Source organism: Aphelocoma coerulescens, chromosome 1 (genome assembly GCF_041296385.1).
Source record: "Aphelocoma coerulescens isolate FSJ_1873_10779 chromosome 1, UR_Acoe_1.0, whole genome shotgun sequence".
NCBI lineage: Eukaryota > Metazoa > Chordata > Aves > Passeriformes > Corvidae > Aphelocoma > Aphelocoma coerulescens.
Genome location: NC_091013.1, coordinates 120,066,216 through 120,092,054, shown reverse-complemented (window position 1 = coordinate 120,092,054; position 25,839 = coordinate 120,066,216). Strand labels below are relative to the sequence as shown.

Sequence of the window (25,839 nt, the reverse complement as noted above, 5' to 3'; positions counted from 1 at the left end):
TGTAAAGAGGAAACTGGTCATTTTCTTCCAGGGCTCTTTTGGGCCAACGTCAAGCACTGGAATGATGGAATGGCACTTGCTGCTGCTGAAAATACTGATCACAGGTTGGAAAAGACCTCTGAGGTCATGGAGTCCATGCTGTGCCCCATCCCCACCTTGTCACCAGCCCAGAGCACTGAGTGCCATGTCCAGTCACTAAAGTGCCGTGTAGATTTACTGTGTTTTTGTTTGATGCTGTGGCTGATACTTCACCAGCCTGGCATTTGGAGGAGGCATAGCTGTTGTTTTATGAGGAGTTTGCATTTCTGACACATACTTTAGAATGCTAAAAAAAGTCCCATTTCTTCATACTTTAGCTCAGTGTTTTGTTTCTGTGACTATACCTGGCAGTAACTGCCTGAAAAGGCAGCGAGAGCCTGGTGCTGAGCAGGATTTGGAACCTCTCTCCTTGCTCCTTCTCTGGCACTACTTTTTGAGTCATTTTCAAGGGAGAACTCAACTGAAGCTGTTTTTGGCAGTGTCCTGTGCAGGATGTCGGGAGCTCACAGGTACAAGCCCTGCAGCTGCTCACCTGGCACTGCTGCTGGGTGCTGCTCCCAGGCAGCTCCTGTGTGCCAGCAACAACATTCTCCTCTTATTGACCACAGATTGCAAAGCCAGGGGAGGACCTGGACCAACTGTGGTACTGCCAAACTGTGGAGGATTTGTTGTTGTTTTTCTCCTATTGCTCAGGAACAGCTTGAGTTTGGGAAGGACGAGCTCTGTCCCTTGGTGCAGCTGTGATCCGTGGGTCCCACGGAGGCTGGTCAGGAGTCCAGGGCAGTGTTCAACCCCTGAACCCTCCAGCTGGAGGCACTGCTCAGCTGCCTCTCTGCTTGCGCTCTATTTGACAGCAGCTTTGTTGCTCTGAACTCCTCTTGGAGTGAAGCTTCACTCTGGCCTTGCTTTTGCTGAAGGTGTCTGGTCTGTGCTAACCTTGGCCGCAGTGAGGGTTGCACGTGGTGTTCCAGATGAGGTCAGTGTCTTCTGCAGCATCAGTCACTCCTGCTTCTGCTGGGCAAGTCCTGCTTGGTGCATCCTTTGATTTACATTTGCTTTTCTTGGCATCGCTGCCACACTGGGAGTTCATGGTCCTCTGGGATCAGTATGAGACAAAAGGTCTGCTCTGTACTGTGACTTCTTCCAGCTTTGTGTCCTCAGCACAAGTCACCGTCACATTTCATTTTTATGTGTTGTCATTGAAAACATGAAAAAGCTCGAGTGAGGTAATTGTCTTCTCAGCACAACCTCTGTGCAAAGTTTCTTATGTAGATCGTAATTCCTGTGCCAGTTTTTGTCTTCTTCACCTTCACTAGTCCTTTCCTGGAAAGGTGTCTTCTGCCTTTCCTCCTTTGGAAAATGGGTCATCTTCTTGCAGGGAGTGATCAAGAGTAGCAGGCAGAAATTATTCAGTTTCCCATTTCTTCCCATGTCATTCCCTGTTCCATCTCCCAGCTGTGCTCTCCAGCCTTGCATTCCCTTGACAGACAGATGGATACATCACTGCTGGGATCACTTGTTCTGCAGTCCCAGGCAGGATCCTGATCTGCAGGTTTTAATATAAAAATTTTTGCCCATATCCCTGTGGTTGCTTCTCTCATAGTTTTGGGATGCGGATTGAAAGCTGCTGCTGACTGGCAAATTTTAAACTCTGGATTTTGCTCCTGATAACCTCAGATGTGGTGATTCATATGTCTCTCCCCCCTCCACGCACTCCCTGGAAAAGGAGGCAAGGCCTTTATTTTATTTGGAGGCCACACTCAGAGCTGAGGGGTATCAGCTTTCCCCCCTGAGCTGCCTCAGCCTGGCTTTTGGTAGTTCTGGCTTTTCCTCTCCAGAGCGTTTGCTGATCCGTCCTTTCTCCAACTCTGCTCCCTGCCCACCTCTTCCCAGGGTGGGGGCTCACCCCCTGAGCCCCGGGGGTGTCTTCTCCTGGGATTCCCATCCCTCATGCATTTTGTCCCCTCTTAATTAAAGAAGCAACACCCAAGCATGTGGCCCTGGAGTTGTGTGTTCCTCCCTCGGGGAAGAGCCGTGTCAGGAGATGTGATGGACGAGTTGTGACTGAAACCGGTCAGCCCAGATAAGCTGAAGCCATCAGGCTCTGTCAGGACGTGCAAGATAAAACCTGAATGCTTAATTTACCTTCAGCAGTGCCAAGCTGGTACAGACCAGCCGAGCTTTGCATTCGTGGTTTCTCCTTCTCTCCCTGCTGGAGGAACGGGGCTGTGTGATGGCAACGCCTGGCTGGGAAAGCTGCTCTCTTGGGGCTGATAGCAGGAGGTGAGCACAGCAGCCACTTGGGCATCTGCTCGCCTGCCTCCTCGCAGGCTCTGATTAAACGGGAGTCAGGATTTCCAGTCAGGACTGGGGAAGTTTGGCTTCACCCTGGGCTCCTTTTTGTTGCTCCCATCACGTCCAGCAGCTGCGGCAGGAGCGCTTGGAGCAGGCGGAGGGTGGGAGTCCTGTGGGGAGTCCTGGCTTTGGGCTCTTCACTTGTCCCTGTCCCACCAGAGAACTGTGTCCGTGCTGTCACTGGCACATCAGGCAATAAACTCCCCGTTTTGGGAAGTTTAGGGTGTTCACTGCATGCTTTTTGCAGGTTGAACGCGTCTTTCCTCCTCGGTCACCCAGTACCCTTCCCACTGGAGATGTGGCTGTGTAGGGTCTTTCTGCAGGTGATGAGAGTGCTGTGTTCACAGAGAGAAGGAGCTCTGAAGAGCCTGGCAGCAGGAATCCAGCCCTGCCTGCAGTGCTGCAGCTGCCGGCCTCTCCATCCCACCACAGTGCACTTTCAGCGAAGGCCGAGTCCCGAGCGCTGCTGATGTAAAAGCACAAGCTCACAGAGAGACCCTGGTGCCAAAACTTGTGCAAGGCAGGCTGTCATCTGCAAAGGACATCCTTTGCTTCAATCCTTTTCCTTATTATGCTTCCCTTGTGGCCTCGGCACGGAAGTTATTCTTCTGTCCTTTCTCCCGACTCTGAAGCAGTAATTGAGGAACCTGACACAGCTTTGGTGCTCAATGAGGTTCCTCGTGCTCCCTCAGAGAGAGGGAGAGGGACCAGGATGGGAGAGCTCTGCTCATTGTGTCTCTGCCTGAGTTGTGTTTCACACTGGTTTTTCCATAGACCTCTGGAATCCCTCCCTAGTACTTAAGTCAGAGTATCTAAAATTAGATACTTCATATCTCAGGCACCATCTTAATGATCTGTGTGAGGTCTTTGGCACTGCTTGAAAATCAGATTACTTACCTCAGTGCTGAAATGAGGAGATACACTAAGCACTTCCTCTCCAATTCCCCCTACCACAATTATTGCTCTTAATTCTTTTCCACAACATTTTAATCCTTCACATCCTGTCTCCTTGGTCACTCAAGCCAAGGGTTTCAGTTTTTATTGCTGGAGCCTGTGGTGCTGGGTGGTTCTTCTGTGTCCTTGGCTGTACAGTGAGAGCTTCCACAGATCCATTTGGAGCTCTGTCTCCTGGCCTGAATATTTTCTTGTTACTTCTCAATCTTTTTAGTGCATTTGGCACGTCCCACCCTTGCTGTGTATCAGCAGTTCTCTGCTCATTTGGCACAAGCAGAAAGCCCTTTTCAAGCAAAGTGTAATAACAATAACATAGAACCTAAAGGTAAATAAACAAGCCACACCTTATTTTTTTATTTCAGCTGCGTTTTGGGAATTCTTTCATTTTTTAAAGTATCATATAAATGTCCATGCAGTCCTCGTAGCCTCCATGGAGGCCAAGTGGGCTCCTTCTTCCCCGCAGTTCCCTCATGGCTGGGTTTAGTCTGCCCCACAGGCTCCAGGGAGTTGCCCTCGTGGCTTCCCATAGATTTGCTTATGTCTGATGATCTGAAATTAGAATCCTCCCCCTGCCCTTTGCTGGAAACGTGCAAAACCTTGCAGATTCCCCCCAGGGTAGACAGGGGGATTTTCCCACCATTAAAAATAAAAGGGAAGGGAAGGAGAAAGAGTTAAAACATGCTCAGATAGTTGTAAAAGTGTTTGAAAAACAAAGAAACCCACAACCATGTCAATTATTCACATCCCCTCTATAAATAGAGAAGCCCTGGAGAGGGGGCTTTCCCTTGGGCTACCTGCTCTGCTCTTCCATTAATTTATTGTCAAGGCCCCATGGTGCTTTGTCAGTGCTGTGCTCCTGGTTTTGTTTCCTGTAGCTGGGATTTGGGGATGGCTGGCTGTTGGCTCTGTGGAGGTTTATGGTCTCTTGACAAACCTCCCTCCCTCCCTCTCTCTCTTTTTGCCTATTCTTCCCTCCCTTGGAAGTTGTCATAGGGGTGGTGCTCCAGCTGGAGGAGCAGGGCATCCCACACCTTCCCCTTTAGGAGTTCTTCTCAAAGGGAATGTGGGTTTATTTTTCTTTGCCCTCCTCTTCATCTGGAGGATCACCAGCATTGTTCTCCCAGCCGTGACAGACACGGAGGTTGCGCGTTAGCGAGACGCTTGCAAAGAGGTTTTGCAGTTCCAGCTCTGCCGGCCCGTTCTTGGGGATGTATGGATGGATTCCCCCACCTTCCTGGATGGTCACTGTCATCAGACTCCAGTTTCAGGAGCAGCCAGTCTCCTCAACAGGTAGTATAAGCCATGGTTGGTTTGAAATTAATTTTTCTCACAAACAAAAGGCTTCTATGCCATTTTAAATGTCATAGAAAGAAAACACAGAGAAGAGCACGTTTGTCATTATTTTCACTGCTTTATAAGTCAACCAGCTTCTGCAGTCCTCTAAAGTTGGTCTCGGGGCTCAGTGTCTAGATCGAGAGCGGGGAAGCTTGGAGATTTTCTGAATTGCATTTCTGAACAAAGACCTGGGCATAGAGCAGTCTCTTCTCCATCCTTCCATCCATCCATCCATCTATCCATCCATCCATCCATCCATCCATCCATGGATCCATCGCTGGTGCAGCCTTACCTTGAGGTGTGGGGGCAGTTTGGGCACCACACTTTAAGAAGGGTCTAAAACTATTGAAGAGCATCCGAAGGAGGGATACAAGGATGGTGAAGGGTCTGGAGGATTGTTGGGGTGTCTGTGCAGGGCCAGAGCTGGACTCTCATCCTTGTGGGTCCCTTTCAGCTCAGGATATTCTGCGCTCCATCTCCTGTGGGTTCTGTTTTGCAGAGGGCAGCCCAGGGGGATGGGATGGAAGAGCCAGAGCTGTCAGGCCACCAGAACCATGGAGCACAGCAGAGCGTTTACCTCGGTCTCAGGGCAGGGCATTGGCTGCACTGATTTCAGCAGCAATTCATATTAGCTAACTAACTATTAACTAGCAAAATGTGGCCTCCAGTCACAACTAAAAGGCCTGATTCTCCGTTTCAGGAGATGGGATTGAACACTGGAGTTACAGTGGTGTGGAACTGGGATTGTGGGTGGGGAATACAGCTCAGAGCTGCTGATGAATATTGAATGGTTTCTGTATGGAATGACTACTGCTTCCTGTCTCTGTACGAACATCCTGATGCTTGATGGTAGAGTTGCCGAGGGCTTCTCCAAACTGGATGAAGATTCACTTAACAACTAACTGATTGCATTTGAAATCTGACTAAAATAATGCCTCACAAAATGAAAAAGTAAAAATAGATTGAAAGAGAGCTGTCATCCTTCTCGCCAGCTTTTCCTGTTCACTGGACAAGGGGATATATTTGCATACTGATTTTTTTCGTACTGGAAAGGAAGGGTTGTGCTTTGAAAAGGAGGCCTTTAGAAAGCTTGCAGCTTCCATATTTTTCATCTATTAATGTTCTTGTCAAGTGTCTGTGAGCAAAAAGAAAACAGGTGTGCTGGATTTTTCTCCCAAACTCTGGGCATTGCAAACTGCTCCAGCATGTAAAAGTCAGAGCTCTTGCTGTACCTGGAATCGCAGGTAGCAGATGTGAAGAGTAACAAGGTGCTCTTTTAATCTGTTCTGCTTCCTTGCTCTGTGTTTAATCCATCCGTGCAGGTTTCCTGCGCTCCCCCGGCCGGGACTGGCGGCACGATGAGCCCTGTGGGAGCTCCTTGGCCTGGTTTGTGGAGACACTGCTTTGTGGCTGTGCAGTAAATACAGCTGTGCTGCTTGCAGACCTTCAAAGGATGCAGGGAGCTGCACTGACGTGTGCAGGCGTTGGCTTGCACGCACCAGGGCTGTGTCTGAGTGTGTCGGGAGCAGTTGGCGCTAACAGGGGGTGTTTTGTCTCGAGTGTAGAAGTTTGAAAATCTTCATTTGATTTTTTTTCTTTTAGTTAGACCAATTGTTCCATGTGTCAATGTTTACAACTGTCCATCTCCCCCGAGAGCAGACTGGTGGGTCACTGGTCAGCTTCCCCCTCAGCCAGTCTCCACGGGAGCATCCAGGGGAGCAGACATGTCCAGAAAGGGCTCTGTGCTGGAAAGGAAGTGATGGGGCTGTGCTCGTGTTTGCTTCCGCCCTTCCTGCTGAATGAGGAGCATGGGCATCACTTTTTGCCCTGTTGGACCTTCCAAGACTTTGCTCAAAGGAAGGCTTTGCTGGAGGCTGCTTCAAAACTCCAGAACTTCTGCTGCAGCAGAGCCTAGGCTGTTGGAATGAACCAAGACACTGAGGACTATTCCAGTGCATATTAATGTCAGACAAAGTATGAAAAACTGATACTCTTCTTGAAAAGTATGAATTGGCTTAATTTAGGAAAGACTGTCAGAGTTGTAAAAGTTGATGGGAGCAAAACTTTTCAGAAAGAGTTGATGGGTGGCGATAAATCCTTGTCTTCTGGAGGAGCTGTGTGTGCCCAGGACTCAGCTGTTTGTGGCAAAGGACGTTGCCAGCCCTTCAGATGTACTGCAGCAGTGTGAGGATTTGGATAATGCAGGATCCAGGCGCAAACATCCCCTTTCTAACCAAGGACTGTCAGGAGAGAAGGAGTTTTGCTGGAGGAGCACAGGCGGTGTGTGGAACGGGCTGCCCTGGAGTTGGTTTCTCAGGGGAGTGACCAAAGTTTGTGTCACCCCAGAGCAGATTTTACTGAGTTACAAACTCCTCAAAAGCCACATCAGGGTGGAAAATCTGATAAAATGCTTGGCTGTGTCTCTTTTGTTCTTCTTTTGGTCAGGTTTTTTTTGGGCAGTAGCAGACAGATCTGAACAGAGATGGTCCCAATTCCTTTTCCTGGGAGGTGAAGAGTGCACGTGGCGGGGTTGCTCCCCGTGCGGTGGGTGCAGGTGGGGAACCTCTTGCCTGTAGGACCTTTTTTGTCAGCAAGATTCCCCTCTTGGAAATTATTGGCAGCTGGCATGATAATGAGTCCATTTCAATATAAATGAGCTTCATTTTATTAATTTCTGCCAGCTCCTGAGCAATTCATGAACTGCTTTTCAGATCTCAACCAACAGCTTGGGGGAAGAGGGGGAGGTGGGGAGCAAAGAAGTGAACATGAAGGAAGAAAAAGAAAACGAGAGTATTTTTCATTTTAAAAAGAGCCAATGACTCTGATTTCTTTTGAGAATCCAGCCAAGAGCGAGGATCACACTTTCCCTGCCAAGCAGCTCTAAGAACATGAAGGGCAGCAGTAATCCCTCCCCAGGTTTTTGTTCCCTGGGACTTGTGGAGAAGTTTATAACTCTCCCAAGTCTGTGTGCAGTGTTGAGGTGATGTTTCAGTGCCGGTGCTTGGCTGGGAGAAGGGGCAGTTGGGCGAGAGCTGGATTGGGAAGCACATTCAGCCTCTCCCAGGCCTGGACTTGAGCTGGGCTCCTTGCACAGGAGCTCACCAGTGGTACCAGGCCTGGAAAGGGCTGGGATTTGGTACCCACACGAGCTCCGTGTCTGACTTGAGGACTGTCCTTAGGACTTGTCTCAAGTCTAGGTAAGCACAGACTGGTCTCTTGTATCTGTGCCTTTGTGAGCACAATTAACCTGAGAATCCTTTCCTCGCTCACAAAAACCAGATGTAAATGCTCTGCCCCAATGTCTGATTCGCCCTTGGAAAATGGTAATGAAATCCCTGCCTGGAAAACCGCCCTTTCCATGAATGAGACAGTCTGCAGAGAAGTCTCCTCTGAGGCCTTCCAGCGTCTCCTGGGCGGTTGGGTTCCCCTTTGCTGCCAGGAGTGCAGCCCTGCTTTGTTGGAAGGTGCCTCTCTTGGTGGTCGTCTTCAGATGCAGGTGTGGTTTTGGCCCTGAGCTGAGACAGACTGGCCTCAGCAAGGGAATGTTAAAGTCCAGGGGGATTTTGATTGTACAGAGCTGTGGGAAGAGGAACTCTCCACGTCCTGTGGTTGGGGCCGGCAGTGCTTGACTGGGTTTTTCATTTATTCTGCCACCATCAGATTCCATCATCCGAATTTGAGCACAGCATTCCGTGCTGTACTGCCCAGTGCTCCTTAGGTAAGTGCTGATGACAGGCCCCGGCAGAAGATGCTCCTGTACAGCCCTCGCTGGTAACCCTTTGTCTGATTTGTTTTTCTCCCCTTTCTCCCCAGGTTTTTGGCATGTAGTCATAGACTCTGACGCGGGAGTAATGGAGTCGCTGAGTGGCAGGTGCTGACAGCTTCTGCAGTCCCAGTAACTGCTCATTTTGGGGTCATTTGCAATTCTATACCTCTAAATGCCACATCTCTCTGGGGGAAGGTTGCGCTGGATACCGGGACTGCCTCGGAAGGTACTTGTGCGTCCCTGTGTGTTTCTGGAGGACTTGGCCGTGCTGTGGGATGCTGGGGAGGGGAAAGGCATGAGCTGCATGTTCTGGGTGCCCCGGCTTGGCAGCACCGGGTCTTTTCTATGGCTGTCAGGCAGCTCCTGGTGACATCCCTTCCTCCCTCCCTCCCTTCCTTCCTCCCTCCCTCCCTCCCCCTCTTGCTCGAATTGCCTGCAGGGCCTTTCTGGAGCCCATCCCGTGCTTTAACACATGTGAGAGCGGCTCACAAAAAACGAAGTGCCTGGTTAAGAGGTTCTGATGTGAAAACAATGAAATATGCCGCTGGAGTTTCCGAGAAACTCAAAGGCTTTCTGTGGAATTTTAGCCTCTCTCTTGCCCTTCTGAAAAAGCACATTTTAATTACAGTAAAATGCGTGTGTTCACACTTGGCTATTAGTCTTGTACGTTTTTCTGTGTGGTTCTGGTGAGTTCAGTAAAAATCTTTGTTGTTGGCTGGCAGATTTTAGCAGAAGTTTATTTCTGTAGGCTCACTGCCCGCTGTGGATTTGATCATTGTTCTGGTTCTCACAGCCTTCGAGCTACGCTCCAGGAGAAAAATACAGATTTGTCACCAGGGCCTCCCACTAGAATCTAATTTTAAATTTGCAATCTGTTGTCTTGTGAGGTGCTTCAAATTTGGTTGGAAATCTAATATTTTTCAGATATGCTTCTGGAATCCGGTGGTCCAACCTTTTGCAAGTTTAAGAGTTAGTAGCTTAGGTTTTATTGAAATGAGTATTCTGGGTTTGTAATTATTTTGAGAAATAATTTAGTATCATGGGTAGGGGAAGAGGAAGGAAAATGACTGTTTTTAAAGGGAATTATGTTCTTTGAGTGGGCCATCATCAGTGGTCATCTAGAATGTGATATAATTTATGTGTAACCATTTCATGTAAGACTCATCCAGCAAAACCTCAGCAGTTCAGCTGGAGGTCAGTGTGCTTTTCCAGGGCACATGGTGTAGGAAACACTGTTTTTTCTGTGCTTCGCTGCAAAATTTGTGTTCTCTCTTCTGGCAGCCTAATCTTGATGTCAGTCTTAAGTTTGAGCTTTCAAAAAACACACCTCAGCCCCCTGTCCTGTCCCTTGATGTGCAAGCTGGCTTAAAGGTGACTTTCTTGAAGTCACCACAATTTTGACATTTTCCCTGCGCTGAACCCGGAAGGAGCAGGTTTTCTGGGAGGGGGAGCCCTTTCCCAGTGTGGATGGTCAGGCCACTCTTTGAGGATGTGGAGGAAGGAGTTGCCACCCCTCATTTGCCTGGCTCGGGCTGCAGATACAAATCTGGATCTTCCGCGTCTTCGGCGAGCGCCTGAGTCACGGCGCTGGTGCCACTTCCAGGAGACGTGCCTGTCTCCCTGCTTTGCTTTTCAAACCTCTCCCTCCCAAAGAGAGAGATTTCGTCAAAGGCCCTCTATTCCCACAAAAAGTTTGGGTTTTGATGAATCAACGTTTTCTGCTGAAAAGCGTCCAGCCAGTTGTGCTGCGCTAGACAGCCGCTGATCTCTGCGAGGTTCAGGGTAATGCACAGCAGATTCCTGACACCACGACGGGACGGACCTGCCTAAAGCATGGAGATGTGTCACACTTGATCTGTGTCGTATCCTGGTGGCACCTTGATGGGTCTTTAATGGTGGCCTTTGCATTTAGCGGCCAAGCTAACAAGGGGAGCCTTTGTCCTACCAGCACTTGCGTGCAGCTCCCATTAACATTACTCATTTTCTTAATTTGATACAGATTTTTTTCATTGAGTGTGCTAAATGCAGTTAAGCCACAGACAGGCAGCATCTGGCAGTCGTAGCTGAGCAGTTTGAGACGCTGTTGCCCCAGGGTGTCTGCTGTGGCCCGTGGGAGGGGGAGGCTGGGGCTCCCCTCCCCTGTGCAGCTCCTGCTCCCGAGGATGCTGCGTCTGCGGCAGTGCCAATTCCCCTCTCAGGGCTGCCTTTCCACAGCTGCCTGAGCTCACCTCACAGCTCCCCTGCTGCCAAAAGCCGAGGAGGTGCCACCACTGTCCCTCCTCCTGGCTGCTGCGTCACCCTCCGGGCACACTGTCCCGTCCTGTCCCCGCTTCGTCCCCAGACAGGCACCTTTGTGCTGCCTCTGGCACGTGCCAGGCCAACTCGCTAGCTCAGCAAAACCTAACTAATAAACTTTTTTTTGGGCTTTTTCTTCCCCCTCCCCCCGGATTTATTTTCTGTTGTTTTAGTGGACTCTGCTGCAGGAGCACTTGAATTGGTTCAGGCTCACTGGTGGGAATGCTCAGCCAGCAATGCCGAGGGGGTGAGAAGGCAGGATGAGGGTCCGTTTCAGAGGACCCCCTCAGCTTGACCTGCTGGGATTGACCGTCCCACCCGACGTGTGTCCTGCATCTCCCAGGGGAGATGGGCTCTACCAGGGGATGGTGACAAACCTCGGGGATGGCACTGTCTTGCATGGCTGCAGCTGGATCAGCTGTACTGCCTGCAGCCCTCTTGCACCCACTGGCCAGCATTCCTGCAACCCTGCAGCCGGGAATTCAGTGGGATTAGGCAGGGCCTTTCCAGGGCGCAGGAGTGAGGTATGGGCTCATCGATAGCAGTCTGTGGATTTGCAAGTGTCCTCGCCCAAAGCCCCAATCCACAGAATTAAAAAGGGTCGTCAGCTCTTTACTTTGAAGTCTGACACGTCTTTCTAGTCTCTAGCAGATACTTCATTGTGTGAAATCACTCCCTAAACATTCCTTCTGTGGAGAGAAGAGTTCCCTCCTTCCAGGAGAGTGTGATTTCCTCACCGGATGCAGCCTGAGCTGCTGCTCCTTTCCTCACCAAGCCGTTTGTGGTCCTGTTGCTTTTCTGGCTGGGGGAAATCTTGCCTGGTGTGGTCGGAAGGTAAAGAATCATTCCAGGTTTCAAGAGGACTTTTAGAACTGTTCATTCTCCTTAGACAGATTGAGAAGGGATGGCTGGAGACTGGGGATGAATGGCTGCAGGCTCTGCTGGGCTGCACAGCCGGTGGAAATCCTGTTGGATGGAAGGGTGGTCGGCAAGCAGCTCAGAACCAAAGCAGTGAAAGCATTGCGCTGAGAGGGTTTCTTCTGCAGGACGGAAGCATTGAGGCCTGGTTTCAGATGTCTGCAGAAGAAAAGATGCAGGTTTTGTGCTTTAAAATGTTCCACAGGCAAAAGCTGGCTGATGGTTTTTTCAGTCTGTGTCAAAGAGCTGTAGCTCTTAGGAGATAGTAAACCCTTGTCTAGGGATTGATAAAGCTGTCTTTTTTTTTTTTTTTTTTTTTTTTTTTTTTAGATTTAAACCTGCCCTTTCTTCAGTGCATTTATTTTTCTAAACAAGTCATGGTAGCCAAAGGGAGTTCTGCCATTCATTTCAGTAGGCGTAGGGCACTTCCTGCTGTAGTTTACTTCACATGCAATTGTATTCATGCTCAGTACAGAAATGCCCAGATACTTACGGTGTTGTCTGTTGCTCCAGCACTGAACAGACTTCTAGCCTCAGCCACGAGTGGCTTTTCTGGGTAGAGGAGCAGAGGCACAGTCCTCTGGCTGTGGTCAGAAGTGTCACTGCAGAGTTCAGTTCTGCCAAGCTGTCCCGTTGTTTAGTGCCATCAGTTCCTCACTTTCCATGTATTCATGTAGGGCTAAGTCAGTTCTGTGCAGCAGCAGTGGTGTGTATCTACATAGCGAGGGAAAATACGTGGTTGCATTCATTCTGCCAGCGTCTGGCTCAGTACCCATCAGCATCATTGCAAAGGACAGGAAATTGCCCCAAGAAATTAAAAACTCCAGATTGTTTGAATGTCAGGGCAGATTTTTTTATTTTCAACCAGAACTAATGGAAATACCTCAAAACAAAGAAGTTTTGTCTTGGAATTTCTTTTCAAGATTGATGAAGTATTTTTCTCTATATAATTGCCTTGTGTGTAATTCAGGATCTCCTGTTTAATTTTGAACTTTGGCATTTACTTTTCTTATTCTTCTTCTTGACGTCAGGCCAGAAGGAAGGACCCAGTACTACTGATAAAATATTTCTGACATTTGTTGAGTGAGATCACAGACCTCAAAGTGTTTTCCAAGGTTGAATCAGATCATCACTCCCACCTCCTGGATGGGAAACCTGTTCCACGGCGGGACGTGCACAGCTGAATAATGCAGGAGGCTGGGGCTGGGGACACAAACCCCGTCCCTGCGTTCCAGCTCAGATCAAAGAGCTCAGATCTACTTATCTGCTTCAGAGGGAGTGGGAAGGAGAGGTTATTTTTGTATAGTCTGAGTCACTCATGCTAATTTATTTTTCATAATATGGCTTTCTTGTGTGGGGCTCTCTGTACCTGCTTAATGTTGCACAGTTTTTTTGTTCCAGGAATCAAACCTGTCATTAGCTTGCTGCCAAATGGGTAGATTTGTACTTTGCTCTTTGGTGCTTCACTTTGCAGTTCCTAGCCAAAAAAAAAAAGGTGAAATCTCAGCTAAAGGTGTACATCCCTCTACTTTTCAGCATCTTGTTACCTGCAGATAAACAGTAGCTGTTGATTTTTTGAGTTTGTTGGCTGCAATGACGATGCCGATGCTGAGAGTCAGGCGAATGTGTGCAGAGCTGAGATGGCACTGTGGTGCTAAACTGGTTCCAGTTCACTCCGAGCTCCGAGGTTCAGTCCTTTCCTCTTCTGTGCTCTTCATTTGCACCCGCAGAGCTGTCTGGCTGTTTGCTGCGTTCTGATTTAACTGTATTTCTAAGTTCACTGGTACAGCTGCTGGCTCCCTTAATTACTTCTGTGGGATTATTGCTGCAGTTAAGCAGGCCCTGCGAGTATCTGCGGTGTAGGTTTTGGGACAGGCTCAGTAATTAATTAACTCAAAAGAGCGGTTTTTGGTGTGTTGGGGCGTCCGCGTGCCTCCCTCCCCTAACGGCGCCCGCTGTGTGCCCTTGCAGACCGTGACGCCATGGGGAACGCGGAGAGCCAGAGCGTGGAGCACGCCTTCTACGGGGACAAGCAGCCGGGGCTGGGCCGCAAGCACACGTCACGCTCGCTGCGCCTCTCCAGCAAGGCCTCGCGCCGCACGCGCCACGCGTCCTCGGGCAAGATCATCCACCGCAACTCCGAGGTGAGCACGCGCTCCAGCAGCACGCCCAGCATCCCGCAGTCGCTGGCCGAGAACGGCCTGGAGCCCTTCGCCGCCGAGGCCAACCTGGAGGACTTCGGCAGCCCCATGTGGGTGGAGCGCGTGGACATGGGCCTGCGCCCCGTGTCCTACCACACGGACTCGTCGGTGACGCCCAGCGTGGACAGCAGCACGGTGCTGACGGCCGCCTCCGTGCACAGCATGCCCGACTCGGAGGAGAGCCGGCTCTACGGGGACGAGCCGCCCTTCCTGGCCGAGGGCGACGGGCGGGCGCTGCGCTACGCGGCCAACGGCACCGCCTTCATGGACACGGCCAGCTTCAAGAAGAAGCGCTCCAAGTCGGCCGACATCTGGCGCGAGGACAGCCTGGAGTTCTCGCTGTCCGACCTCAGCCAGGAGCACTTGACCAGCAACGAGGAGATCCTGGGCCTGGCTGAGGAGAAGGACGCCGAGGCAGCGCAGGGCCCGGACGCCGACGGCAGCCCCCAGCCCCTGGTTGCCTGCCAGCGGGCCAACTCCATGAGTGACTTGTATTCCCCCAAAACCCCTGGCGCCGCCATCAACGGTGGCCCCCGGAATGCCTTTGGAGGGTACTGCCGGAACCTGGTGTCCGACATCCCGGAGCTCGGGAGCCATAAGATGGCATCGGTTACCGCCGAGGATGCGCCCTCCTCCTACAGTAACTACAACACGCTCCCCTGCAGGAAGTCCCACTGCCTTTCCGAAGGGGCCACCAACCCCCAGATGAGCCATAGCAGCAGCATGCAAGGCAGAAGGGCGAAAACCACCCAGGTAAGGCAGTTTTCTTCCGTGATTTGGCATTTGCTGGGCTGGGTCTGTAAATGAAGGTTTTCCGGGTTCTCCCAGGCCGTGTTTTCCTTCAACACCCCCTTTCCAAGCAGAGAGCTGTTTCGAGGAGAGAGCTGAACTAGCTGGTCTACAGAGCTGGCTCAATTCCATCACTGTCCCGTCTTTATCTGCAGCCCTCCTTGGACCTTTTCCACTCTTCACTGCCTCTGGGAAAGGGAAATCTGCGTTTGCCAGCAGAAGATTTCCCTGCATGTTTTGCAGTGCTGACGGTGCCTTTTTTCCCAGGGTAGCTGCCAAAACTGATCACTCCACTGCAGAGTTGTGTCCCCCCTTCTGCCCTCCCTGCCTTGTCACCCTCCCCTGCCTGCACCCGTGGCTGGAGGCAAAGGAAAAACCTGTCAGTGTTTCCCCTCTGTGCTAAACTCTCACTGGGCTGAAATTTCACTCTTCTAATTAGCTGATGCTCATGTCTGTGCAAAACATCTCCCCGAAACAGCACTGGCGCTGCCAGGCCTGCTGTAAACTGAGAAATGATGGCGCCTGGAGATGTATGGGGAAGATGCTGCTTCTCTGAGCCAGGGACAGCACAGAGTCAAGAGGAGCTTTGCTGTCAGGTGCCCCCTCCTGCGCTCCAAACACCAGGCCTGTGATCCTGGAGCTTTCCCACGTGTTGCCCTGCTTTACCCTGTCCTGCCTGATGGAGTTCCTGCCTCGGGCTGCAGGCAGTGGTTCTGCTGGCAGGTCAGTGGCAGATGGCTTGTACAGAGGAGCAGAAAGGAGCTTCAGACCCGGCCCTCCTCTCCCAGCCATGCCTGGCACACAAGTTGTGGGCAGATTGTGCTCCGTGTGAGTTCATTTGGATCTTCTGAGAGCAGAGGTCCATCCAGCTGCCTGGTGGAAGAGCTGGCAGTGGTGTGTTTGACGTGCACCGTTCTCTAGAAATGGCTCAGAAACGTGGCCTGGGGACACAGAGCAGGGATGGGGCAGGGCTGCTCCCCTGATGTCATTGCCTGGCTCGTCCTGTGCGTGTTGTGCACTGTGTGCCTGACCCAGAAAAAGGGGAGAGCTGCACACTGGTCAAGGTCAGAGGCCAGCCAGTGCACAGCCTGCTGCTTGCTCCCTGAGCTGCCAGCAGGACAGCAGTGCCTGAGATTCGAGCTGAGCAGCAAACAGCAGGCAGGCTGTGCAGGGCACCTGGAGGGCTCCAGGAGCCTGTGCCCTCCCTCTGCTGACACTGACTTGTGGGAGCTGCTGGGATGGGGCTGCTCAGGGACTTCCTGGCTGTGCTTGATCTGTGGAGATGGGCTGCTGCTAAATATAAAGCTGACATGCCGAAACAGATGCTGCAGCGTCCCACAACTGCAGCTTTGTTCTTCAGGATCAGCTCTCTGCTCTCGGAGGTGAAAAGCTTTTGGTGCGCCAGTGTGGGATAAAAAGCAAGAGAAAACAACAACAAAAAAGAATAGATGGGTTTTGGCAGCCTTGGACCCAACAGCTTTCCTGAAGACTGTTGGGTGCAACTGCTGCCTGCAGCCTGCTTTCGAGTGTATTTAAGGAAAAAGAGAATGGAGTCGGTGATGAACAGCCAAGCATTTGTTTTCCTTCTCGGTGCCTATCCTGGCATTCAGGAGATTCCTCCCAGGCATGTAGTGAAAGTCTGGAATTTAAGTCGTATTTTGTGAGGCCTCAGCCATACCCAGGGAAATAATTTAGTGGGGCTGGTTTCACTAGATGCATCTCCTGAGACTGGAGATGATGGCTCTAAGGAGACTTAGCAGTGATTATTACCATGGATAAATTCAACAAAATTAAAGCTTTGCAAAGGTCAAAATTCCTCCTCCCAAGTCTTTAATCCCAGCAGCAGCCTGTAAGAATAAGATAGTTGTCAGAAATGAAGTCATGTCAGCCCCAGCCTAGCCTGAGCAGGCTTAGGGAAATGCCTGTCATTATGTGTTTAAAAAGGCAGAAATGAAGGCCAAATTTGCACACAAAGTGAAAGGAGTTCCTTGGTGAGCATGAAGAGGTGGCTTTGATGGGGTGAGAGGAGGGAAGTGACCAATCTGTGTCTGCACCAGGTCCTCAGTCCAGCGGTGTCTCACACTTTGCTCCTCTTGCCTCGTCAGTGCTGGTGTGAAGTGGAGCGTGGTGGGAGCTGAGGCTGTGTCTCTGCCCTGATCTTGCTGTGCTCCTTGGCACTGTGCTGGGCTGTGCCAGGTGGCACTTGGGCTCCTTTGGGGCAGTTTCGTTTCCCTCTGCCCTCCCAGTCTTTCGGCACTTGTATCTTCCCACTCTTGATGACCCCATTGCCCCGGAGCCTGCCATGTGTGCCCATGTGCTGGAAAACACTTCCTGCTATAAATTAGTGTTTTGACCAGCCTTTTAAACTGCCTCCCCCCATCCCACTCCCACGAAATAATTGTTGCATCGTAGGGCCATGAGGACACCACACAAAGGTGACCCAGGGCCAAGTGTAATGTGGTGTTGGACACAGTTTTCCCTCTTGGCCTCTGGGCCAGTGAGGCATCACTGCTCTGTGGCGTTGCAGTGCAGAGTCACCTAATGGATTCTCCTAGCCTGGAGTGAGGCTTCTGCCCAGATCCCTGTTGCTAGTCCTCACAAGAATTTGGGGTTGTGTTTGCCCAGTGGGTTGGGGTGTTTTTCCACTTTTTGGAAAGCTGTAGGTGGGATATCTGCCTGTTTCTTTAGTCACAGCTGCCCTGGTGCTAGAAGTGCTGGAAGGGTCTGATGGTCACTGGTAGGTGATATTTGACCAGTTTGGTCCCTAAAGAGGTCCCTGCCAGAAGGCCTTGTGCCCTGGTGTTTGGTTCCTGCCGTTGTTCCATGCATGCTCAGCTGCATGCCCGAACACCATCACAGTTTCTGTAAGTTAATTTACTGCAAGTTGTCACTAGCTGTACTTTCTGGGCTGTGCTGACCAGTGCTCTTGGGAAAATGCATCCCAGAAAGAAGGGGCCAGAATCCTGGCTGCACGTGTTTTGTTCTGATGCCTCATCCATGGGTTCTTTGCAAGCACGTGGTTCACATTAAAGGGAAAAACACCAACACACCGAAAACAGAGAAGAAAATCTCCCCCCATCCAAATTTAAACCTTAAATTGAACGGTGGGAGTCACTCTCCACTAATTAAAGGGAGCTTTTTCCTATGGAGACACAATTATATTCAATATGCACAAGTGATTAGTGCTCACAGGGTGGCTCTGGGGCACCCACGCAGCAGTTCTGCTTTTCCCAACATTGTGCCATTAAGGGTTCAGCTCTGCCGAGCGAGGCTTCCCGGAGAGCTCTGCTGGGATCGTGTTTGACTTTTGGAGCTGATGTGGTGTAGGTGGAAAGGGCTTAATTGGCTGACATTTGCACCCATTTTTCCTGGAAGGGAGAAAGCACCGGTTGGATACAGCTCGTTCTGACTATGGGCTGTGAGATCCCCAGGATCCCACAGGCTGTTTTGTGGGATCCAGATTTTGTTTAGTGGCCCTGTTGTGTCCTGTGGCAGCTAAACATCTGCCTGCAGGAGACTCCTTCCTCCTCCTCCTCCTTCTCCTTCTCCTGGTAGATGTTCAGGGACAAATGTACCCCATGTTCCCCTGCTGTTATGAGCCCTAATTGGCATTTCAAGAAGGGAATTTGCCAGAGAAGCTGTGGCTGCCCCTGAATCCCTGCAAGTGTCCAAGGCCAGGTTGGATGGGGCTTGGAGCAACCTGGGATAGTGGAAGGTGTCCCTGCCATGACAGGGGGTGGAATTAATATGGGGTTTAAGATCCCTTCCAACCCAACCCTTCTGTGATTCTATGAATTAAGGGATGAAAACCTCGAGATGTGGCTGTGTGCCCCTTCCAAGCCTGTCTTGCCACCTCCTTATTCCATATTCCTTGTGAAGCTGAGTTGGGGGAGAGGAACAAACTTCCTGCCCAACTCACTTGGAAGCTGCACCGGCTTCAGCACCAGCCCCAGGCGTGTTAAATCCCCTTTTGTCCAATTTTCAAATTTATTACTATTTTTAGGCCTCTCTAGGTAGCTTGCAGGAATTTGGGATCTAAAATCTTAAAAAAAAAAATCCTACATAAAAAGTTTTTCAGAATATGCAGGAGATGAAACCAAGGGGTTTTGTGGGAATTAGATCAGGATGTACAGAGAAGCCAGTCTAAAATTAGACAATGTTTCCAGTTGATAGGATTTTTTTTTCCTATCTCAGGGAATTTTGTAACTGGTTGTTGTGTTCCATTATGTTCTGTAGGATGGCTAAACTCCAGAGAGCTGATACTTGGTTTTAAGTTGTGTAAAACTTTTTCACAAAATCATTTTGTGGCTTAGAGGATAAAACCTCAAAATGGACTGCACTGGGTCAATCCCATGGAAGCACCATCCAGCCCAGTACCTTGTTCCCCAAATACCAAGTGCTCAGGAAAAGAGAGAGAGTGTGGGGGTGACTTTTCCTCCGGGGCGTTCTTCCCAAAGCCAGCAGATCAGGGATTGCAGTCTTCCTGTGCAAGGAATGCATCCAAGGCTCTCGGGTTGACCTGTCCCCCATGGATTCTCTTTCCTGAAATCACTTTTTGCTTCTGGCTTCCACTGCATCCTGTTCACTCTCTGCAGAGCACTTGTGGCCTTCCAGCTTGCTCCTCCAGCCCTCCTTGGCCATGGCTTTTCCAGACAGAGCATCTTCAGCAGCTGAAGCTCTGCTCCTTTGAAGGAATTCTGCCTGCAGTCTGGAAAACATGGCTATTTCCAACCTAAGCATGATTCCTAATCAGATGGACACGGACCTGAAATCTGAGCTGTTTGACTCCAGATGGAATCAAGGAAGGAAATAAAGACAGAGACGACAACATTCAGTGGTAATGACTGGCACACGGGTTAGAGAGTAGCTAAAAGCAGGGTGGTACTGGTTTGCAGCTGTACTGTGGGGCTCACTGATTCCAGCCCCTGTTCATGCAGTCCCTTTCAGACAAAGGTTGTTCCCAAGGTCTTGGATGTAGCCTGAGCCACGCTCCGAATCCCCTGAAGCTGGGAATGGGACCATTTGGTTCAGCTGGCTCTCAGCACTGGATGCCAGTGAGGAGCACTGGTCAGCTGGTCACCCTGCTGAGCCTCCAGGCAAACCACCCCAATAACCCAAATATCTCTGCCTTCAGCCCCCAGCCACAGGGCAAGGAGGACAAGGAAGGGGTGGGAATGTGCTGGGGGAAACAGAAACCACTCGTTTTTGTGGCAGCCCAGGCTTGCACCAGGGTAAACTCCTTGGGAATCCACATCTTGGGTCCTGGTGTGGCAGCTCGGAATGACCAGACCCATTCAATGTCTAGACCAAATGAGCTGTTTATAGCCCGGCTGACTGGAAGTGGATTCAGTGAGGAAGGCTGGAATAAAGGGCTTCAAACCCAGGCTCTGAGGTCTTTCCTGCCCTGTCACCCAGATGGAGGAGATCAGGTATTTCCCAGTCAGGATATTTTAAAGCAAATAGCAGTCACTCCCTTCAGAGCACACAGCTCCACCCCAGTATTGTCAGGGAAAGGAGCATGTGAAAATTGGTGTTTTGGTCTTCACTGGCAAATATTTTTATACTCTTTCAAAGATCTTAATTTGTTTTTCTTCCTTAGCTCTCGGCCAGAGGCCAAGGGAAAGCAAATCACCAGTCCTGGTATTTGATCTAGTTCCATTCAGGCATGTTTTTTTAAACAGTAGGACTTTGTCATTTATACATCTGAAGTGTATATAACAACATTGGCAATAGTTGTATTCTCTGTAAAGCTGTACACACTGCATGGTGTAGTGGTTTGGTCTAAAATACTCATTACTGTTTATTTTCTGTGAGATAAGAATTAGGGGAAATGCAAAGCAGGCACCAACTTGAATGAATATAAAGAAGTTTATTAACAGACCTAAAAGAAGAAAAGAAAAAAAAATTATACCACCTTTAGAACTCTCCTCCTCCCCCCACCTTCCTCCCTTCTCCCACTGACAATGTAAAGACAACCCTTAAGATGTTCAGTCCGTTTACCACTTCCATAACAACCTGGTTCAGTCCATTTAGAAAGAGAAGTCTCTTTTTGCTCGTGCTATGAAAACAGTATCACACCGAGACAGCCACCCACTTCCAAATATTGTTCAGTCCATTTAGGAAGAGGAATCTCTCTGCTTACGATGTGAGTCCCTTCCCCCGACTTGCAGCTTTTCCCGCAACTGCTTTCGAGGGTCCACTCTTGAAAGTTTTCTGGGGTACAATTTTAAGGTTGAGCTGTTCAGAAACAAAAAAACAGAGGCCCTTCTCCTTCCCTGGGAGCAAAGGGTCATCTTCATCTTTAAGACTATCTCTGGAAGCATCTCTAGGAATTGAGGTTTTTCTCCTTTCCTCTTTGGAGCAAAAGTCCTCATCTGGTTCATCTGGTTCATCTCTCTCTGTCCAAACTTCTCATGAAATTACAGCTGCGGCAGCATCTGCCTATCTCAGCGCAGGTGCTTCTGCTTATGAGTTGAACACTCCACCCCCCATATCTTCATGAAATTACAACAGGATACTCTGATATATCATAGCTTCACAACAGACTTTCAGCTTTAAGCATCTCCTCTCTCTCTTCCCTCAGGTTTTCAGCTCTTCACAGCACTAAAAGGGTTAATCTCACCTCGGCCTTACAGCTGGAATGTGGCTTATCGCAGTTGGTCACCTGACCTCTGCCGGACAGAGGTGCCGCTTTGCTGAATCTCGGCCGCAGTGGAGAGGGGGGGTTCCGAGCCGCTCCGGCTGCCCACGGCAAGGCAGTGGGGGGGGTTCCATGGCTGGAATAGGCCCATGGCTCCAGGCTGGCCGTGGCCCGGCCCGGCCTGGCCCAAGCAGGGCCTGGCCGGGCCCGCTGGCCCCTGCACGGGGCCTGCAGCCACCTGTCCCAGCGCCGGAAACGAGAGAGAGCTTGGAGGGGGAGTTTGCTGTTCTTAAGTGTGGATCACAGAGGCGGTCACAACTTTAAGTGGCTTAAAGAATTGTCCATATTCAAACTGGCCAGCTGATAGGTTCTATCAGGTCCCAGAGGAAGCTGTAAGCACCCCTTAGCAGGGATGTCCCTTCCGGGATTATGCTTGCTAACCTATGACACATGGTTTTAATTCCAAGTATTTTGCACTGAAAAATCACAGACAGGTTGCCCCAGCTGCTTGTTTGCTGGGCTGTGCTTACTTACATGGGTGCAGTTGGCAGGAGTGCTGCTTTCCAGTGAGGTGCTCCACTGAAATGTTCCTTTTCAGAGAGCTTCAGCACGTGATGCTGTGCCTGGTTATAATCCCTGATGGCAGGCATTTCCCTGCTTCCTTAAGTTGGGTGGTTGTTAGGTGAACTCCTCTTGGCTGCTGTGTTTGGATTTCAGGCTGCCGTTCTAGCAGTGGTCCCCCTTCCCCATTTCTGCCCCCTCTATTGCATTTCTCAGGAAGAATTGCCTCTTCGTGGCTTCAGCAAGCAAAAAGTAACCCAACCTTGTGTTTTAATTTAACTGGGAGGATTTGGGTGGCACGTAGCCCTTGCTTTAACTTGAGCACCGTTCGGCTGCTTTTATTAGCTTATGGTTAACTCAGCTCCTCTAGAAACTTCCTTCAGCTGGGTGGTCCACTGGGATGAAAGCAGGGTAAATTTGGGGGGCCCTCAGCGTATCCTTTGGGAACAGAGGGATTAAACACTGCAGCACCTGAGAACTGAGGGGATGGAAAGTGGGAACTCGCCCCGGATCTGTGCAGGTGTAGGGAGCTGTGTGCAGGGACCACACTGCAAGAGGCTTTACTGGATTAGGGCTGGATTCTCCTTCATGGAATTATGTACTTTAGCACCCCTCAAAAGTCAGTGCTAGAGCCAGGGAGGAGCTGGTGGGGATGGTTTAATTTTCACCACTTTATGTCTCACAGCTCCAGGGCTGTACTTTCTTGGCTGCTTCAGGAGTCCCTGTGTGTCCATAATTTGCCTTTAGGGCATCTCAGGTAGGAAAGCCAGGTTCCCTGGGGAAGCATGGGGATGATCTTTCTGCAAGGGCCCACATATTGGCTGGAAAACATCGGGGGAGTCAGTGAACCAAAAATGCTGCCAAGCCTCAGTGCCCAGAGCTGAGGTGACAGCTTAGCATGGAGTGAAGGAGTCAGGGGTAATACTGAGGTAACAGCCAGAGCTGCCTGCAGATCTGTGGGGTTGCAGACCCTTGGTAAAGTGGTGTTTGCTGCTTGCTGTCCCACAGGAGCACAGGGGATGCACATCTCCTTCCACATCCCAGTATCTCCTGGCTCCCTGGCACCCAGTACCTTGTCTGTCCTTCCAGGGTGCCAAATTACACTGCAAGCATTCACCACAAGCTCACAAAGGATTCCTGGGACCAGATTCACTGAAATCCGTGCCCTAAGACTTTCCCAGGCGTTATTGCCCAGACACCTGTGACTGTGATTCATCCTTTCATAGTAAGACTGGAGTTTATTGCCAGGAGAAGTGTCTGGAGGTGTGGGCTACTCCCTTTTCGTCAGGGGCAAATTTGATTTCAGAGAGCCATGACCCAAACCTGCTTGCTTATTAAACTGCCCTGAGCAGCTTTAATGACACATACAAGGGTTTGTTTTCTTTTTCCTGAATTTAATTTTTTAAAAATTTTGATTCTTTCAGCCATCTCAAGAGCTGCTGCCCCAGTGCGGTGAGTGCACAGAAGTAGGACTCAAACCATTTCTCCCACTCAGCTCTCAGGTGCAATTCATGATTTATCTTTGCTTCTAGGACATGACTGTGGAGCAAGGATTCAGCTTGGATTTGCAGCAAGCCATACCTTGGCCATCAAATGATGGCAGAGTCAGTACTGAAAAGAAAGGAAAAACACTTTATCAGGCCAATCTGTTTCCACATAGGAGCTTCAAAGGGACACCAGTTAGATAAAAGCATGCAAACCATCAGGCTGCTCGCCCATTTGAAATGTATTCTGTGGTGCTTGCCTCAGGAGCAGCCAGACAGGTTGTGTGCAATCACTCTTGCTGAGTTGTGAGCATCTGATTGCTCTGTTGCTCAACAGGACAGGGAACAAAGGATCTGCATTGGCTTGGAGGGAGCCCCTTCCAAGGAAAACCCCCACTCAGCTGTACTTTTAATCTAATGGTTCATTTAGAAAGGAGTTTTAACCACGAGGACCTGTTTATATTTAGGGAAGTAAGATTTTTCCTACTAAATCAGCCCCCAAGTGGCCATGAATCAGTGCTGTCGGTGGGACAGGAGAAAGTGATTCACCAAGGCCTGTCCCGGTGTCTGTGGCAGGGCTGGTGGTGGGAGGTTTGGGAAGTGCAGCTCTTGCAGGCACTCGGTGTGTGCCCAGTCATGAGCCAGAGCTGGGCAAGGCTTGTCCCATCCTGTGGTCTCTTCTAGCAGAGGCCAGTACCAGGTGTGGTCAACATGGGGACACTTGGAACCTGTCCCAGAACTCCCCCCCTGATTTTTGCTAGCTGAATGTAGACATTTTTCCTAAAGCAAAGGGTTTTTTTTTCTGTGTGTCCTTTAAATTTAGCAAAAATGATTTAACAGATGTGGCTGCAGTGGACATACAGAGGTGTGAATATCACGTGAGTATTCAGAAGTGACAGCACCAGGTATGCTAGGCTGATGGAGCTGTTGCCTTACAGTTTTATTCCCCACTGCCTTGTTTTGCTTGTTTTGCCTGAAACCCAGTGTTCATGTGAAAAAAACCCCCTATATTTAAGTGGGTTACTAATGCTTCCAGTAGCGCTTCACCCAAACTAACCAGCAGTTAAATTGTTCTCTGCACTTGATGGGGCTGTGATACCTCATTCCACTTCATTGCCCTGGGATGCTCGTAGGGCTGCCCTGGCACTGGCCTTGTTGGTGACAATGGCACCATTCAGCCCTGCTCTGGTCCTCGTTCCACGGGGGATCTCTGTGGCACTGGGCATTCCACCTCTCCCTCCTCTTTCCCTTCGGGGCCGTCTGCTGAGCCTCCTTCCGTCACCCCTGGGCCGCTCCAGGGACACGGTAGTGCTGCCAGTGTAAGGAATGGTGCTGTTCCTCCGTGCCCTCAGCAGTGCCAGGGATCCCAGATCCCGATGGAAGCTCTGCTGCTGCTTCCCATGTCTCCCTGTCACAGCACAGCCCCGGAGCCCATTTAGTTCCCTTCCTCAGCCCGTGGTCTCCACATGCCTTTGTCCCTCCTTTCCACGGAGCAGTCCTCAGTCGGAGCAGCAGAGCCCCAGTGTCCCTCAAACCCTGCTAAGGTTTGTTCCCGGCCTGGGACTGTTTCCCCCTCAGCCCCGGTTTCTGTGGTTTCTGTGGGATCTCAGTGTTAAGCCCCTGTGCTTTGTGCAGAACCCTCAGCTGAGAGTGCTCAGTGCAGCGCTGCGAGGCTCCCGGAGCAGATGCCAGCAGCTGCCTGGGAGCTCTCCCCGCCTCAGATGGGAATGAGCTGACATTGCAGCAGGAACTTGGAAGCAGAGACCTGTGCCATGAATGCCCTGAACCCTCCTAACCTCGGCACCCCTCTCCTCGTGGGCCAGGCTTGGAGTGGCGAGGCTCCCTCAATGCCGCGTTCCATAACTCAGGAGCAGAACGGTATTGGCAGCTCTGGGATGTGAGCTGCTCCGACCTTTGTCTGCCCAGACCCTCCTCCTACCAAAGGCCTTGAATGGGCTGCCCACAAGCCTTTGATAAGGGGTATTTAGGAGTGGAAAAGGGAGCAGAGGGAGATCAGGAGTGGGGCTGTAGCAATACACTGAAAAGATCTTTTGACCAGTCCAGCCCATCACTTGCATTGTGGTAAAGACTGTAGAGATCTTTGCAAAATGTGCTCCACTTTAACCTTAGGAGCAAATATAGCAAATATATTCACCCCGAGTTCTCCATCCTTGAGGTTTTCTTATAAATATTTTTTTTATAAACTGATACGCTCATATATTAGTTACAGAGTATAAGGCCGAATTATTGACAGGAAAAGAGAGGTAATTAATGCAGTGTCTCACCAAGGTCATCTGTAAAGGCTGTGGCACACTGGGTGTGGGGGACCTTGAGCAGCTCTGGGGGAGCTTGAGTTTTTGGAAAGATACTCCACATGCTAATCAGCACTAAGAAAATTTGATGCACATGCTATCTGGTAAGATTACAGATCCTATCACAGTTGGTGGTCTGTTCTAGTAGTTCTTTGTTTTCTTAAATCAGCTCATTTTAACTAAAGCATGA

The 25,839-nt window shown here is 50.3% G+C and overlaps 1 protein-coding gene across 4 annotated transcripts in view; it reads left to right on the top strand.

The window, feature by feature from the left end:
- Positions 1 to 25,839, top strand: part of TIAM1 (TIAM Rac1 associated GEF 1) — a 128,992-nt gene that overhangs the window by 43,797 nt on the left and 59,356 nt on the right. For 2 of the 4 annotated variants that reach the window (XM_069027087.1, XM_069027070.1), the window contains exons 3-4: positions 8,497 to 8,675; positions 13,634 to 14,616. In XM_069027087.1, coding sequence (XP_068883188.1) covers positions 13,645 to 14,616 — 972 coding nt within the window. In that variant the 5' untranslated portion in view covers positions 8,497 to 8,675; positions 13,634 to 13,644. Of the gene's footprint in view, positions 1 to 8,339; positions 8,402 to 8,496; positions 8,676 to 13,633; positions 14,617 to 25,839 lie in introns of those variants that run through there. The other 2 variants (XM_069027077.1, XM_069027097.1) reach the window with 2 other exon arrangements.